This window comes from Phascolarctos cinereus, unplaced genomic scaffold, assembly GCF_003287225.1.
Source record: "Phascolarctos cinereus isolate Bilbo 61053 unplaced genomic scaffold, phaCin_HiC Scaffold_8;HRSCAF=390, whole genome shotgun sequence".
In the NCBI taxonomy this organism is placed as follows: domain Eukaryota; kingdom Metazoa; phylum Chordata; class Mammalia; order Diprotodontia; family Phascolarctidae; genus Phascolarctos; species Phascolarctos cinereus.
Window position 1 is genome coordinate 65,191,955 of NW_027556291.1, and position 14,206 is coordinate 65,206,160.

A 14,206-nucleotide genomic window follows, 5' to 3' on the forward strand; every position below is an offset into this window, starting at 1 on the left:
CAATGAGGGCTTTGGGAGACTGGGACACACAGTGATGGGGAACCTCCCAAAACACTCCTTTCTACTTTGAGACAGATATGATTATTAGAAATGGGTTTTTTCTAATTTATTTATATTGAGGGACAACTTGATTCTTTGCATTGTCACGCCATCATTCTTGGTCTATATGAGAGCAAACGCCTGGAGTCAAGAAGACCTAGGTTAAAATCCCACCTCACGCACTAATGAACTATATGTATTAACCTCTCTCTGCCTTAATTTCTTCAACTGTAAAATGAGGTGGCTGGGCTATGTGGCCTCTGGGGCCCTTTCTAGTCCTAAATTTATGATAGTGATCCTAGCCCCCAGTAACTCTTCTCTCAGCTAAAAACCCCCTACCCACCCACCCCCATTTCCTCCAACTGCACCTGGTTCTGGCCTGATTTTCCTCCTAGACACCCTCATGATCTGTTTCAACTTGTCAACATCCTTCATAAAAAAGAATGCTTATTACTGACCACAGTAATCCAGACGGGGTCTGAGCCTAGCAGCATATAGAGGCACTGACCTGTCATCTCCCTAGGGTGGGGAGCTGCCCCTTTCTGAATACAAACTAAGATGGCTACATCTTTTTTGGTCTGCCATGTTCTATTGTCATTTCATAGCTCCACTAAAATCCCCAGATCTTTTACATGTCTACCCTTGCCCAGCCTCATCTTCTCTACCTTGTACAACATTGTCCCCAACACTGTTGCCATTGCGCACTAGCCTCTCTCCCACCGCCACCACATGCCCCGCTTCTGTCCTCCCTAGGTGCCATTTCCAGGAGGCCATACCACATCCCATACCAAAGCAGGGTGGTCACATGGCTTGTCCGCACATGGTGCAGAATAGGGGACAAATAGTAATTCTGGATTGAAAGCCTCGGTAATTCCCAACTATGTGACCATTTTTGAAATCTTTAAGAGGGGGTCCAGTTAGAATGAGCTTCTAGCTCCCCAGGGAGAATATATGACTGCGATCTATGTTCTATGTCCCTTTCCTGCCAGGAATGTGGCTATGGGGAAGGAGGAGATGCATTCTGCACCCCTTGTCCCCCCCGAAGATATAAGAGTGGCTGGGGCCACCATAGCTGCCAAGCCTGTCTAACTTGTGCTGTCATCAACCGAGTCCAGAAAGTCAACTGCACTGCCACTTCCAATGGAGTCTGTGGAGACTGTCTCCCCAGGTGAGTCGATTCCCCGGCTTCTTGGCAATGGGAAGGAAACTAAGCACTCCCATTTCCAGAGGGGTTTATGCCTTTTAAAATGCTTTCATGTATTTAACCCTATTTGGGCAACAACTTAATGACTTCCTGAGATGATGGTCCTCTGCTTGCAGTGGCACCATCGGCAAGTCGCTTCGCTGCTGCAGATCTCAGCCTTCTCATCTGCACACTTCTCAACTTTGGGCAAATGCCTTCTGAAGTTCCTTCAGAAATGATCATTCATCTATAAACCTATGACCTTGGGTTCAGAGACTGGCTCAGGTGTTTACTGATTGTGTGTCCTCGAGCAAATCTCTTGGCCTCTCAGAGTCTCAATTTCTTTGTATTTAAAATTAGGGGGCTGTCCTAGATGACTCCTGGGGTCCCTTCTACTGTTGATATTCTATGTTCTAGATAGACCCATGTGTGGGCATGTCTCCTCCAAGGAAGCATGGCTTAGAGGAGAGAGAGAGACAGCCATGGAGTCAATAAGACCTGGGCTCAAGGCCAACCTACGCACTATATACACTTACATGTGAACATGTCTCCTACAAGGCAGCCTGGCTTAGGGGAGAGAGAGAGCACAGTGCTAAGCTCCCCTCCAAGTACAAGATCAAGGCTTATGGACTGATCGAGTCTCAGATCCAGTCTGTCATTAGCATTCTACATTTTATGAAATTTGTATCCCTCACATTTCTTGATTTAGGAATAAAAACATATATTCCTTCATTCCTTCATTCATTCAAAAAAACATTTACTAAGTAACTACTGTATAGTAGCCAGGCAAGATAGAGTTTAGAGAAGGCATGCTCTTTGCTCCTGTGAAGTAAGTGGCATGACACAGACACAGATAATGGGGGTGCACAGTATAACATGTTACGGACCCTTGGGAGGGTCAAAGTGCTGTGCAGAGTATTAACCGTATTATTGTCTCCATTTTCTGGATAAGGAGATTGAAGCTCAGCCTGTGGAGGTGATCTTCCCAAGGTCAAATCGAAGAAGTGGCAGGACCTGGTCTCCAACCCATGTCTCCTGCCTTCTAATATGGTATTCTTTCTGGCGTGGCCACTCCATGTGAGAAAAAGGTACAAGCCTGGCCTCCACGGAATGGCCATTGGTAGCCACTTATTCAATGCAAATATTTCATCAGTCCAGCTTATGCCCAAGTAGGGGTTGGTTTTCCTCTATGGCTGATCTCCAGTACTTCATAATAGCATCAAGGTATGACCATGAGTACTTGAAGATGAGGCCAGATCTCACAAAACTGGAAAGGATGATAAGATCTTAGACCTGGATCTGGAAGCAACCTCAGAAGCCAGCTAGCTAAAAACCAAGGTCTTACATGGAATCATTGGTTTAGAACTGGAATTGAGCTCAGAGGCCAGTTAATCTAACTCTTCTTATTTTACAGGGGAGGAAACTGAGGCTGAGGGAGGGGGAGTGACTTGCCCAAGGCCAACATAGGTAGTAAATAGAAGAGACCAGATTTGAAGCCAAGTTCTCTGACTCTAGGCTTTAAGGACAGGCCTAGCAATGGAGCATCTATGCATCTTTGGGAAGCTTCCTACCTACTCCAAGTTCTTCTTTTCCTATTTCCTCACCTATCAGGTTCTACTGTAAGACCCGAATCGGTGGCCTTCAGGACCAGGAGTGCATCTCATGCACCAAGCAAACCCCTGTGTCAGAGGTTCAATGTATGTATCTTTTCTACTTCTCTCCTGGGCATGGGTAGAGTTAGCAGTCTGGGGAAGTGGGGTCCCCAAAAGCATGGAAAGGGCTTTTGGGATGGACATACAGGAGACTACAGAACCATCAAGTGGGAAAAGCGAGAGGGACCTCAAGCCATCCAAGTCAGAGTCACAAAGAGAAGACTTCAGAGCAGTGTCGTATAGTGGACAGAGTGTGGCTCTGGAATCCAATGATGTGGCTTCAAATCCTACCTCTGGGACACCTCTGCTGAGTCACTTGGGCCCTGAGGCCATGGTTCTCCATGACAAGTAAAGGAAGGGCTTTGGACCAGGTCAAAAAATAACAGAACTGGAGAATGCTAAGGGGCCTCAGCATTCATCTAGTACAACCTCTACCTACCCACAAGGAATCCCTGTTTTAACACAGCCAACAAGGGATTGAAAAGGACCTGTGAGGATACATTGAGTTCTAGATCTAGCCTCCCTTGAACATCAGGGTTAGAAGAAACTTTGGAAATCTTCAAGTCTAAAAAACCCATTTTGCAGGCAGTGCCAGAAGGGTGATGACTTGCCCAGGTTACTAGGTCTTGTGATCATACAGTGAACAGATGGAGGCAAAGCCAGGCCCAGAAGCCATGCCCTCTCACCTCCCAAGTCCAGTACTCTTTCCACTGCACCACACTACCTTCTTACTCTACCCCAGCAGGGAGGGGATCTCAATGCAGTGACCTACAGGTAACCAGGATGAAGAGAGGCCTTTGGCGCTAGGACTTGGGAGAGACATAAAGGAAGTGGGGGTTCTGGCCTGAAGAAGCCCCTCTCATGGCGGAAGTTGTGCCCAGCAAAGATGGGAGCCTACTACTTTGTTTCGTGCCCCATTCTGATGCTCCTTCCCATCTTGTACCACAGGTGCCTTCAGATTGAGCTCTGTGAAGCTTGAGGTGCCCACAGCGCCCCCTCAGGAAGCTACACTCATGGTGCTAACAAGCAGTGTGATAATTGTTTTTGCCCTGGCCCTCATAGCCTTCGCCATCATCTACTGTAAGCGTTTCATCAAGCGCCAGTTCCGGCATGGTAAGGCGTGATGCTGATGATGCTGATGTAGCATTTCTATGGTGTTTTAAGGTTTACAAAATGGTTTACCTATATTCTCTTATTTGATACATCCTCACAACAACCCTGGAAGGTAAGTGCTATTATTATCTCCATTTTGTAGATGAGGAAACTAAGGTTAAGTGACTTTGCCCATGTTCACACAGCTAGAAAACGTCTGGGGCAGGAACAGAGCTAAGGTCTTCCTGTCTCTATGTCCAGATGCTCGATTCACTGCTCCACCTGCTACCTCTTGGGTGGCATGACTGAGGTCCAATAGAGGAATTCTCTGGGACTTGGAGTCAAGATAGACCCACAGAGGTAGGCAGGGTGGAAGTTGTACTTGACTTAGAATCAGAGGACCTAGGATCAAATTCTAACCTTGCTGTTTCCTACCTGTGTGATCTTGAGCAAGTCATTTCCCTCCCCTGTACCTCAGTTTCCTCCTCTGTAAAATGAGGGGGTTAGACTACATGACCACTGAAATCTCCCCCAGTCGTATCCATGATACTATGTGTAAAGATCATGCTTTAACAGAGAAACCAAATCCTATCTGTGTTGGCATTCCTGTTGAGAATGAAACTGGAAGATGTAAAGTGTGATTTTTAGCTAAATGGAAAAACTCATGACATCTCCTCAAAATGGGAAATTAAAGTTTGCTTATGGTAGACTCATAATGTACATACGGGCAATAATAAGAAATAGCATTTCATAGGCTACTTGGTCAACTCACTTTGTAATGTTTTATGATGAGTGGACATAAATACGCCACCATGAAGAAAATCTTAGCTCATGTACCAAAATTGGATGAAGTGGAGAGATTCTTGGAAAAACCTGACAAACCAAGATTTTATATATATATCTGTGACTGTAATGTGAAGTTGGGCACCCGGGGAGGGTGGTAGAAAATGTGGTTAGGATTAAGGTATAAAAGATGCCAAAGACTCATAGAGTGGCCTCAGTGGTCTCAGCCCTGTGGATCATGAATGCTTTCAGAAGAGTATGAGAAGGCCCCAAACAACATCATGAAAAATGAAATTGACAAACAGAAAACAGCTGGCTACTCATGTGGGAGTCATTTTTAGCATCAGGTGTCTGTGCAATCAGATCATTGACTGGTTAAAGTAAAGGTCAAAACCCAAACCAAATTAGAAGAAAGGATGAACATGAGAAGACACTGTGTACAATTATAGCAGCTCCATCCTGAGGTATTCAAGTAGCTGTTGACCCTGAAACATGAGCAATGGATAAAGAAAAAGAAACTGACATTGACCATCACCACTTGCTACAGAAGTGTAGCAGATGTAAAGCAATGCCATAACAAGGAGGCCAAAAGAGCCCAGAAACCACCTTAAACAAGCCATTGCTCATCTTACTGAGAAAGGAAATGCTATAATCAAGGATTTAGAATAAACTAATCTTAAAAAAAAAATCCATTGTTGGAATAGTATAACCTCACAAAATGGGGGAAAGCAGTAGAGGGGAGTTGGTGTGAGACTTACCTCAACCAAATTACCCCATTAACCTCTGCAGTTGCAACTGAAAGGAAAATAACAAATAGATATAATATAGAATAGATTTGCACACATTTGCATCATCATCTCTCATCATTAATGAGAGTGGAGCCATCAGAGTATATTCTACTAATTTAGGAATTGATGTACTATTCTAGGAAATGGTACTTAAGAAGATAAAGCTGGTCACAGATCAGTCAGTCAGTCAATAAACATTCAGGGGGCTCTAAGCTAAAAGCTGAGGATACAAATAAAAATAAAAACAAAGACAAACCCTGCCCCAAGGACCTTATAAGCTAAAGAGGGAAGACAATACACAAACAGAAGCTATAGGCAGGGTGGGAAGGTACCCTGCTAGGGATATCTTGGAGATTTCTGGAGAAGACTCAAAGTTGGTGGGAAATGGGAAGAAAGACTGTGTTGAACCCCTTCCTTAAACAGAGGCCTGGGAGTGTGTCCCTGCCCTGCAACTGAACCTAATTAAATTGTGTCCTTCCTTTTCAAAATATCTCAGTGGAGATAATTCTAAAATGGAAAAAATGGTCCTATACATATAGTACAGTCAAGAGAAATAAGGATCAGGGGTGTGCTGGATCAGCACATGCAGAGCTGATTGTTAAATTTTCTGGGTGAACAATCACACTTCAGAAATCAGCGAATGCTCCAAATCAGGGATTGATCAATTGTTTTGTTGACTGCCTAGACTTAAGAAAGTGATGCAGAAAAATAATAATAATGCAGATTCTTGCATTTTAAGAGAGCCAGATGTTAAACATTTATAAGCATGTTTTCCAGCAAGTTTTAAGGGGAAAGCTAATGAGTGTTTGTTTGGTTGTGTTGAATTGAAGTGTTAGCTGGACAACCAAGTGGAGATGTCTGGATGGTGATTGGACAGATACAGGTCTGGGGCTCAGAGGAGATGTCAGGAATGGGGCTAGAGATTTGGGGGTCATCTGCTTGGAGATGGTAGTTAAAGTGGTGGAAGTGACTAAGATTCCCAGGGAAGAGCACAGAAAGAGAGATGAAGAGAAAGGGAGAGGGGAATAGAGGAGGGGAATCATCAACAGGACCTTGGGGAAAAAAGGAAGGTCTGAAAAAACAAGACGGGAAACCAGAATAGAAGAGTTTTCAAAGCTCTTTACAAATTTTATCTCATTTGATCCTCACGACTCTGGGAGGTAGGTTGTTATTATTATCCCCGGTTTACAGATGTGGAAACTGAGGCAAACAGGTTAAGTGACTTTGCTTAGGGTCACTCAGGGAGTTTTAGAGTCAGGATTTGAAATCAGCTCTTCTGGACTCTAAATCCTGCACTCTATCCTTGGTACTATCTAACTGCCTTAAAGAGATAGAGATAGACCCAAGAGAGCATAGCATCTCTGAGGTTGAAGACTGAGAGGGAGTCGCCATTATGAGGTGGTCACCATTGTCCCAAAGCTGTTGAGGCAAGGGAGATGAGGAGTGAAACAATGATGGTTGAAATTTGCATCAGGAAATCTTTGGTAATCTAGTTAGCACCAGATCTGGGACGCAGTTCAGTTCAAGAAATTTACCGAAACACTCATTAAGCACTTACCATGTCTGCTCTCTGTCTCTACATATGGCCCCTGGAAAACAACTACTAATACCTCGCCTTACGGTTGGCAATGTGCTTTTCCAAATCCTAGCCCCCTGTCATGTAGGCAATGTTACTATCCCCAGTTTACAGACAATACAAATAGGGCCAAAAGAAATTAAGGGACTTCTCCCTTGCCCATATTCTCACTATGAATCAGTTGAACACAAGAAGAATTGAATCCAAGGCTGCGTTCCAAAGTAAATCAACCCAGGAAGACGTGAAATTTTCAGATGTGAAAGCTTTCATTCATTCAACATTTTCCCAGACCACCTGTAATGCTAGAACTCTACCCCATGCTGGGAAAATGCAAAGAGAAATAAGACACTGCCCTGGCCCTCAAGGAACTTCAATCTTAATGGTGGAAGATTTTTAGAGGCCAGGTAGTAGATTAAGGCAAGACTTACTTAGGAGGAAGACTGCAGGGGTGGGAACCTGAGGCCTTGAGACCACATGTGGCCCTCTAGGTCCTCAAGTGTGGCCTTTTGACTGAGTCCAAGTTGTACGGAATAAATCCTTTTATTAAGGGGATTTATTCTGTGAAGTTTGGATTCAGTCAGAGGGCAGCACTTGAAGACCTAGAGTAGATTTGTTGTATGAAGCTCTGAGAGTGTGATTAAGAAGTAGTGTGGTGCAATAGAGAGAGTTTGGACTCAGGAGTCAGAGGCCCTTAGTTGAAATCCTGACTGTACCATTTACTAGCTGTATGACTTTGGGCAAGTCCCTTCTTGTCCCTGGGCCTCAGTTCCTCATCTGTAAAGTGAGCAGGTTGGACTTGTTGGCCTCTGGGGCTCTTTCTCGATCTAGAATTCCAAATCCATTGCTTATGCTATCATATCTCAGCTCTCACTACAATGGTTGGCATCTAGTAGGTGCTTAATAAATGCTTATTGATTGATTTCTCGATTCTAGCAATCTTTCCACTTTGCCACTCAGTCTTTCACACCACTCTCAGTGACAAGGTATCACCTATGCTAATAATAATAATAGCAGCTAGTATTTACACAGCACCTACTATGTGCCAAGCACTGTGTTAAGTGCTTTACAAGTAGAATCCCAATTGATCCTCACAATAATCCTGGGAGGTGGTGCTATTATTATCCCCATTTTACAGATGGGAAAACCAAGGCAGACAGAGGTTAAGTAATTTGCCCAAAGTCACATAGCTAGTACGTGCTTGAGGCTACCTTGAAACCCAGGTCTTCGTGACTCCAGGCTCAGTGCTCTATCTACTACATCACCCACCTGCCTCAGCTAGTCTCTGGGTGATCAGTGCAAGTAGTCCTGGGTTACCCAGCAGGAGAGGACTGGTTGAGACAGGCCTCTCAGACTCATCAGGGGTGGCATTGACAGAGCTGCTCAGAGGCTGGAAATAACACTGGATTGGGAATCAGAAGGTCTGGGTTCAAATGCTTACTCTGCTTTGCTATCTGTGTGTCTTTGGCCTAGTCATTGCTTCTCTTCTGTCCTTAGTTTCTTCATCTGTAACATAGGACCCAGAGGATTGGGTAAGCTGATCTCTAAGGTCCCTTCTATCCCTATTGTTCACCTTTTAGATTTAAAAAAAAAATTATACAGAGTCTGCCTCCTTTGGTTTAGACTCAGTACTGCCAGGCAGCTGATAGTTGGGGAACCTGGGAGAGTAGGATAACTTTCGTTGGTATCAATGGGCCTAGTCCAGTACTGGGCCCCTATGGGCAATCCAGAGATGCTAAATCAATCAACCAACAAATATTTATTAAATGCCTACTGTGTACTAGGTACTGGGGATGCAAAACCAGAAATGAATGTGTCTGTGTTCCCAAGGACCTCAGGTTCGTTCAGAAAATAAGCAGCTTAATGCAATGGCAGGGTGGGGGTGGGGGGTGGGGGGGGTGGCTATACTTGACAAGACAACCAGGAGTGCTCAAGGTGGGTGATTGCACAGTGAAGAAATATGCCTCCACAAAGAACTGGAGGAGAGAACATGGGGGTTCCCTTGTCTCTGGCTCTGCTAACCTAACCTTTGAGTGATTAGAATGCTGGATTGGAAGGCAGCTGTGTGACCTAGGATGATTGTCTCTTTGGGCCTGCTTCCTCATCTGTAAAACTAGAGGGCTGAAGGATTTGGTGAACTCTAAGGTCACTGCCAAGTCTACGTCATCCGATCCTGGCCACCTTGGGGCTAAGGATTGCACGTTGACGGGGGAGCTGGGGCCTTGCCTGCAAGGCAACTGGAGAAGCACGAAGTCGAGCGTTGAAGAGATGAGCAAGGAAGCATGTGGCCAATGGAGGGCTAGGTGCGGGAAGCAAGCAAGAGACAGGTGCAAGAGTTCCCCAGGAAAGTGTCACTCATAAGGCCGTACAAGTGAGTCACCAGGGAAAGGATTGAGTTCTCTAGGAGAGCTAAGGACAGGGCACACTTCCATTTTTTTCTCCAGCTCAGTCATTGTCTTTCCTTGCAAGGCAGCCAACTGAGTCAAAATAGCCCACTGGTGCCCAGTGGGTCTGGATAGAGGGCATTGGCTTCCCTATCCAAGCCAGGGTCTGACATTGGTATATGAGCAAGGTGGGCCCCACTTAGGGTAGTAGAGCACTTGAGACTCAGACTCACCCTCTATTGGCAGGGTGCCCTACTTCTCAAAGCCCCAGGCCCAGACTCAGGAAGAATTGAATTCAAATCCAGACTCAGATACTTACTAGCTATGTGATCCTGGGCAAGTCACTTCATATCTGTTGGCCTCAGTTTACTGATCTGCAAAATGGGGATAATACTAGCAACCTACTTCTCAGGTTGTTATAAGATTTCAATAAGATGGTATCTGTCAAATGCTTAGTATAGTGCCTAGCACACAGTAAGAGCTACATAGTACCGACTATGTACCAGGCCCTTTACTAGGCACTGGGTGTACAAAGTCCAAAGCAGAATGTCCCCACCTTTCAGGAGCTTACATTCCACTCGGAGGAAATGATATCAGTCAACCAAAAGGCATTTATTAAGTACCTAAACGGTGCTAGGCTCTGGGGATACAAAACCCTAAGACTTAGCCCCTGCCCTGAAAGAGCTTACATTCTAATGGGAGCAACAACATGTAAAACAATTAGAAACACACAAGATATGTTGGGGAGGGGAGGGGTGAAGGGAATAAAAGCATTTACTAAGTAGCTGTATTATCTCATTTGATTTTCCCAACAGCCCTGGGAGGTAGGTGCTGTTATCACCCCCATTTTATAGATGAGGACACTGAGGCAAACAGAGCTTAAGTAACTTGCTGAGGGTCAGATAGCTAGTAAGTGTCTGAGGATGGATTTGAACTCAGGTTTTCCTAATTCCAGACAAAATAAGAAGGTCCCTCCTCTCAAGGATCTTACATTCTGTGGTATAGGGAATGATAAGAGACTTGTATATCAGCATATTAATCAATGTCTCGAGCCATTAGAAGAAATGTCTCTGAAAAGAAAGATGAAGGAATATTGTCTTCCCTGCTATGTAAAGTGGAACTAGCTATTTTTGAATTTGTAATCAAAGACAGCTTAGAGAGGGGAAATATGGGTCCAAAGGTTCAGGTTCAAAATCCTGGCCAACTTCCTTTTACAGATGAAGAAACTGAGGCCAAACAAGGGAAAATGAGGCACCATGAGGGCCCAAGGGCCCATTTGGGTCCCCTGATTTATATTAACTAGTTATAAGTAGTTATGTTAACTACTTATAGTAGTTATATTAACTTGTATAATATTAACTAGTTATTTCCAATACATTGGCCTCCAGTACTGGGTACAGGGACCAAACCCAGGATTTGGTATTAATCAGATGCTGATGCAGTTGCTGACCCAGCTTTCCATCACAGACAATGCTTTGGTCATAATGGATGAGGTAAAGTTGCACTCATTGGAAAACAGATGATGAGGTCACAATGCTGACTCAAAAGTTCGCCAATCAGCACCTACCTGGGCCTATAAATTCCAGCTGAAAGCCAGTCTGGCACCAGAGGGTAGGACCGGGCCCAGAGGGCAGCACTGGGCCCAGTGTCCAGGGCTGAGCCCAGCATCTGGGACTGGGCCCAAAGTCTAACAACTAACAACCTGCCCCTAGAGGCTGGCATCAGGTAGACTGAAGCTTAGGCATCGTAACGCTGAGGGTTTTCACCCCCACTGCCTTTGTATTGTCTTAATATACTTAGACAGACAGAGGCATGACCTGGAGAGCTGATAGCATGACCGTCAGCAGGTAGGGAGCTAGTTGGGAAGGACAAGATGGGGGGAGTAGAGGAAGGTCCTCTTCCTTTTGCCTGCCTTCTTCTTCACTCATTGCCTTCTTTCCTTCCCCTGCAGGTTTTATTGGGTCTCCAGACTTTCGGGGACAGAGAGAACTATCTCAGGCTTCTGATTATGTAGGCCCGTGTCCCAGCAGAGAGCTGGGCATGAAGAATTTGGGTCCTGTTGTCGAGCAAAATGGAGGTGAGTGTCTCTTGCTTCTATGTTAATTCTTTGGAGTTCCTTACACAGTGGGGCATCTCCCTGCTAAAGCCAAAAGCCAGGCTCAGGCCCCTGGGAAGGGGTATGAGCATTTGAACCCACATATATCAGCTCTCGAAGATGCCACATATACCTTCTTTGGTAGGTGGACTGAACTCAGCCCTCCCCTTGAGCTAATAGCACTTGGAACTCCTTACCGGAGTTCTATTCGTCACGCTCACCACATCTTTGGAAGGGCGTGATCAGTGAAAGACTTTGACAAAGTGCAAAAGGAGAGTAAAGAGGATTCTGTATGTGGCAAAAGACCCGGGGTTCAAATCCTTCTAGCTTTTGTCCTATCGAGGAGACTAGTTCCTGTAATAGCCCAGCACATCGGGATGGTTGGTTGTGAGGAAAATTGTAATGTCCTAGTCAGAATAGGGTGCTATTGTCCCATCTGTGGGAGCAAGCCTTTTGACTTCAGTATCGGGTGGCTTCATTTCCAGTCGCTGTGGATTCGGTGCAGTTTGTGGCCGATAGCCCAGCATCCAGGACCGAGGGAAATGAGCATCTTCATCACCTACACGCCAACCTTGAGTCTTCTGCTGCGCAGCTGACCTGCAATCCCACCGATACCCAGGTGCTCATCCATACCTGCCCGCCTTCTGAGACCCAACCCAATCCAGTGGGGCACCCGCTGACACTTCCCTCCTGTGCCTCGGAAACACAGTCGTGCTGGGCCCATGCCCCCGTCGAATGTACTGAGCTGGACCTTCACAAATTTTCGAGCTGCAGCCCTTACGCTAGTGCAGAAGGGCACAGGGAAGCTGTCATCTGGGCCATGCCAGGGGGCTCTGGAGATAGAATGGGGTTCACCCCTTCCCTATACCACTTAGAGAAAAAGTCTCCTGCACCGGATTCTTCCTTTAAGGTAACTACATAAGCCCATTGTCACAAGAGGGTGGGCATACTGGGGACACACAGAGAATGATCGGTAAAAGATCCCGAGGGTCTAAACTGGCTTCTTTGCTTCCTCCCTAGGTCTCTTCGGCCAACGGTGGCCACATGTCCTGGTAAACTGTCCAGCCACATATACTGAACTTCAAGTTCCAGTATTGATGACTTATTTCTGTATCTGTTCTGCAAGCCTGAGGGGGGTGCAGCTCGGCTCCCCAGGCTAGTCTCCCTCCATTTTCCAAAAACAACTGATTTAACTATTTGAATGGTCTTTCTTGTGTCTGGGCAAGGGGAAGTGGGTGGCCGCCACAAGGCTGCTGAACGTTTCTTGTATTTTTTTTTAAACTAAGCTCGAGGAAAAAGAACCTAGAAGTTCAGGGGAGGGTGGTAAAAGGAGGGATTGAGATTTTCACTAGCAAGTCCAACCCTGACCACAATCCCACCCCTCCCCTCCCCCAGCCTCCCATTTTTTAGAGGTTGGCGAAGGATCTGAATTTAGATGGGTTTGAACATTCACTTGAAAAACCCCTCGGTAGTTCTTGACTGCCAAAACAGTGGTGGGCCCTGGGAAAAAACAAACAAACCAAACAAACATATACTTGGCCTTGAGAAGCCCAGGACCAGATGGTTTCCAAGAGCCCAGTTGCTCTCCACTGCCCATCCCTACCAACTCAGGAAGTGCCCATCTTGTGGGCCTCACCTTCTTGATTCTTTCCAGCCGGCTGGCTGAGACTTGTGCTTACCTGGTGTTATTCCCAGCTACTTCTGGGGTCCCCCATCCACAACTTGGGCCAAAGACAAGTTTGTTTTTTCTTTGGCTGTTGGAAAATGGAATGCCAGAATCGAGGACTTCAGAAGAGGCATGGGGGGTTGGGATTGGGGGATCCCTCATGGGGCTCAGGGATCATATTTATGGTGCTTTCACGAATTCAAAAGACCTCTTCTGCCTCATGTGTCTTGTCAGTGACAAGAAGAACAGCCGTCTCCCTAAGATTCAAGAGTGTCAGCTTGCAAAGGCTGGCCAACGAGCTGACTTGAACTGTTTTTTTTTCTACTCTCCCCTGCGCCCTGTCAGCTCTGACAAGCCTAACAATTTTTGAGCACCTTCTTTTACAAGGCCCTGTGACTATTCTGATGGATGGAAATGATGTAGGGACTTAATTTGTATAGGAAGCTGCTTAGAAGCTTCATAACCCCTGGAATATTCAGGTTCTGGCCCCCCAGGGATGTTGGGGAAAGGAGCAGGAGTTTGGGGGGGACTCCCCCTCCCCTATCCCAGCTGTGCTCCAGAAGCCCCAGGGAAACTGCGTAACACCATTACCATCTGAACAGGCCCTGATCCCCAGCAGGCACCCTCTTAACAGAGGCTGGCAATGCCACAGGAGTTCCTTCTTCCTTCTGGTTTGAATTACTCAATCCCTCTCTGTTTTTAGGGATCTCTGACGTGTGTGTGTGTGTGTGTGTGTGTGTGTGTGTGTGTGAGTTTGTGTGGTATGCGTATGTGTGTGATGTGTGTTTGTGTGTGTGTATGTGGGGAGGGTGTTGGAGAAAGAAGGGAGCAGCCCACCCCAGGGGCTGGGAATGAGTGAGTGTCAAGACTGCATTTTGAAACTTTGTTTCTGGATCCTACAATATTGTCCCCAGACTTGTCCCCTCCTCCGTCCTTGGGCTTGCCTCCTTT

General features: G+C 45.9%; 1 protein-coding gene across 2 annotated transcripts in view; it reads left to right on the forward strand.

Moving 5' to 3' along the window:
- The window catches only part of EDA2R (ectodysplasin A2 receptor), a 29,433-nt gene extending 16,648 nt beyond the window's left edge, over positions 1–12,785 (forward strand). For both annotated transcript variants that reach the window (XM_020967283.2, XM_020967282.2), the window contains exons 3-8: positions 1,029–1,207; positions 2,834–2,919; positions 3,823–3,987; positions 11,446–11,571; positions 12,075–12,499; positions 12,610–12,785. In XM_020967283.2, coding sequence (XP_020822942.1) covers positions 1,029–1,207; positions 2,834–2,919; positions 3,823–3,987; positions 11,446–11,571; positions 12,075–12,499; positions 12,610–12,645 — 1,017 coding nt within the window. In that variant the 3' untranslated portion in view covers positions 12,646–12,785. The remainder of the gene's footprint in view (positions 1–1,028; positions 1,208–2,833; positions 2,920–3,822; positions 3,988–11,445; positions 11,572–12,074; positions 12,500–12,609) is intronic.
- Positions 12,786–14,206: the final 1,421 nt, after the last annotated feature.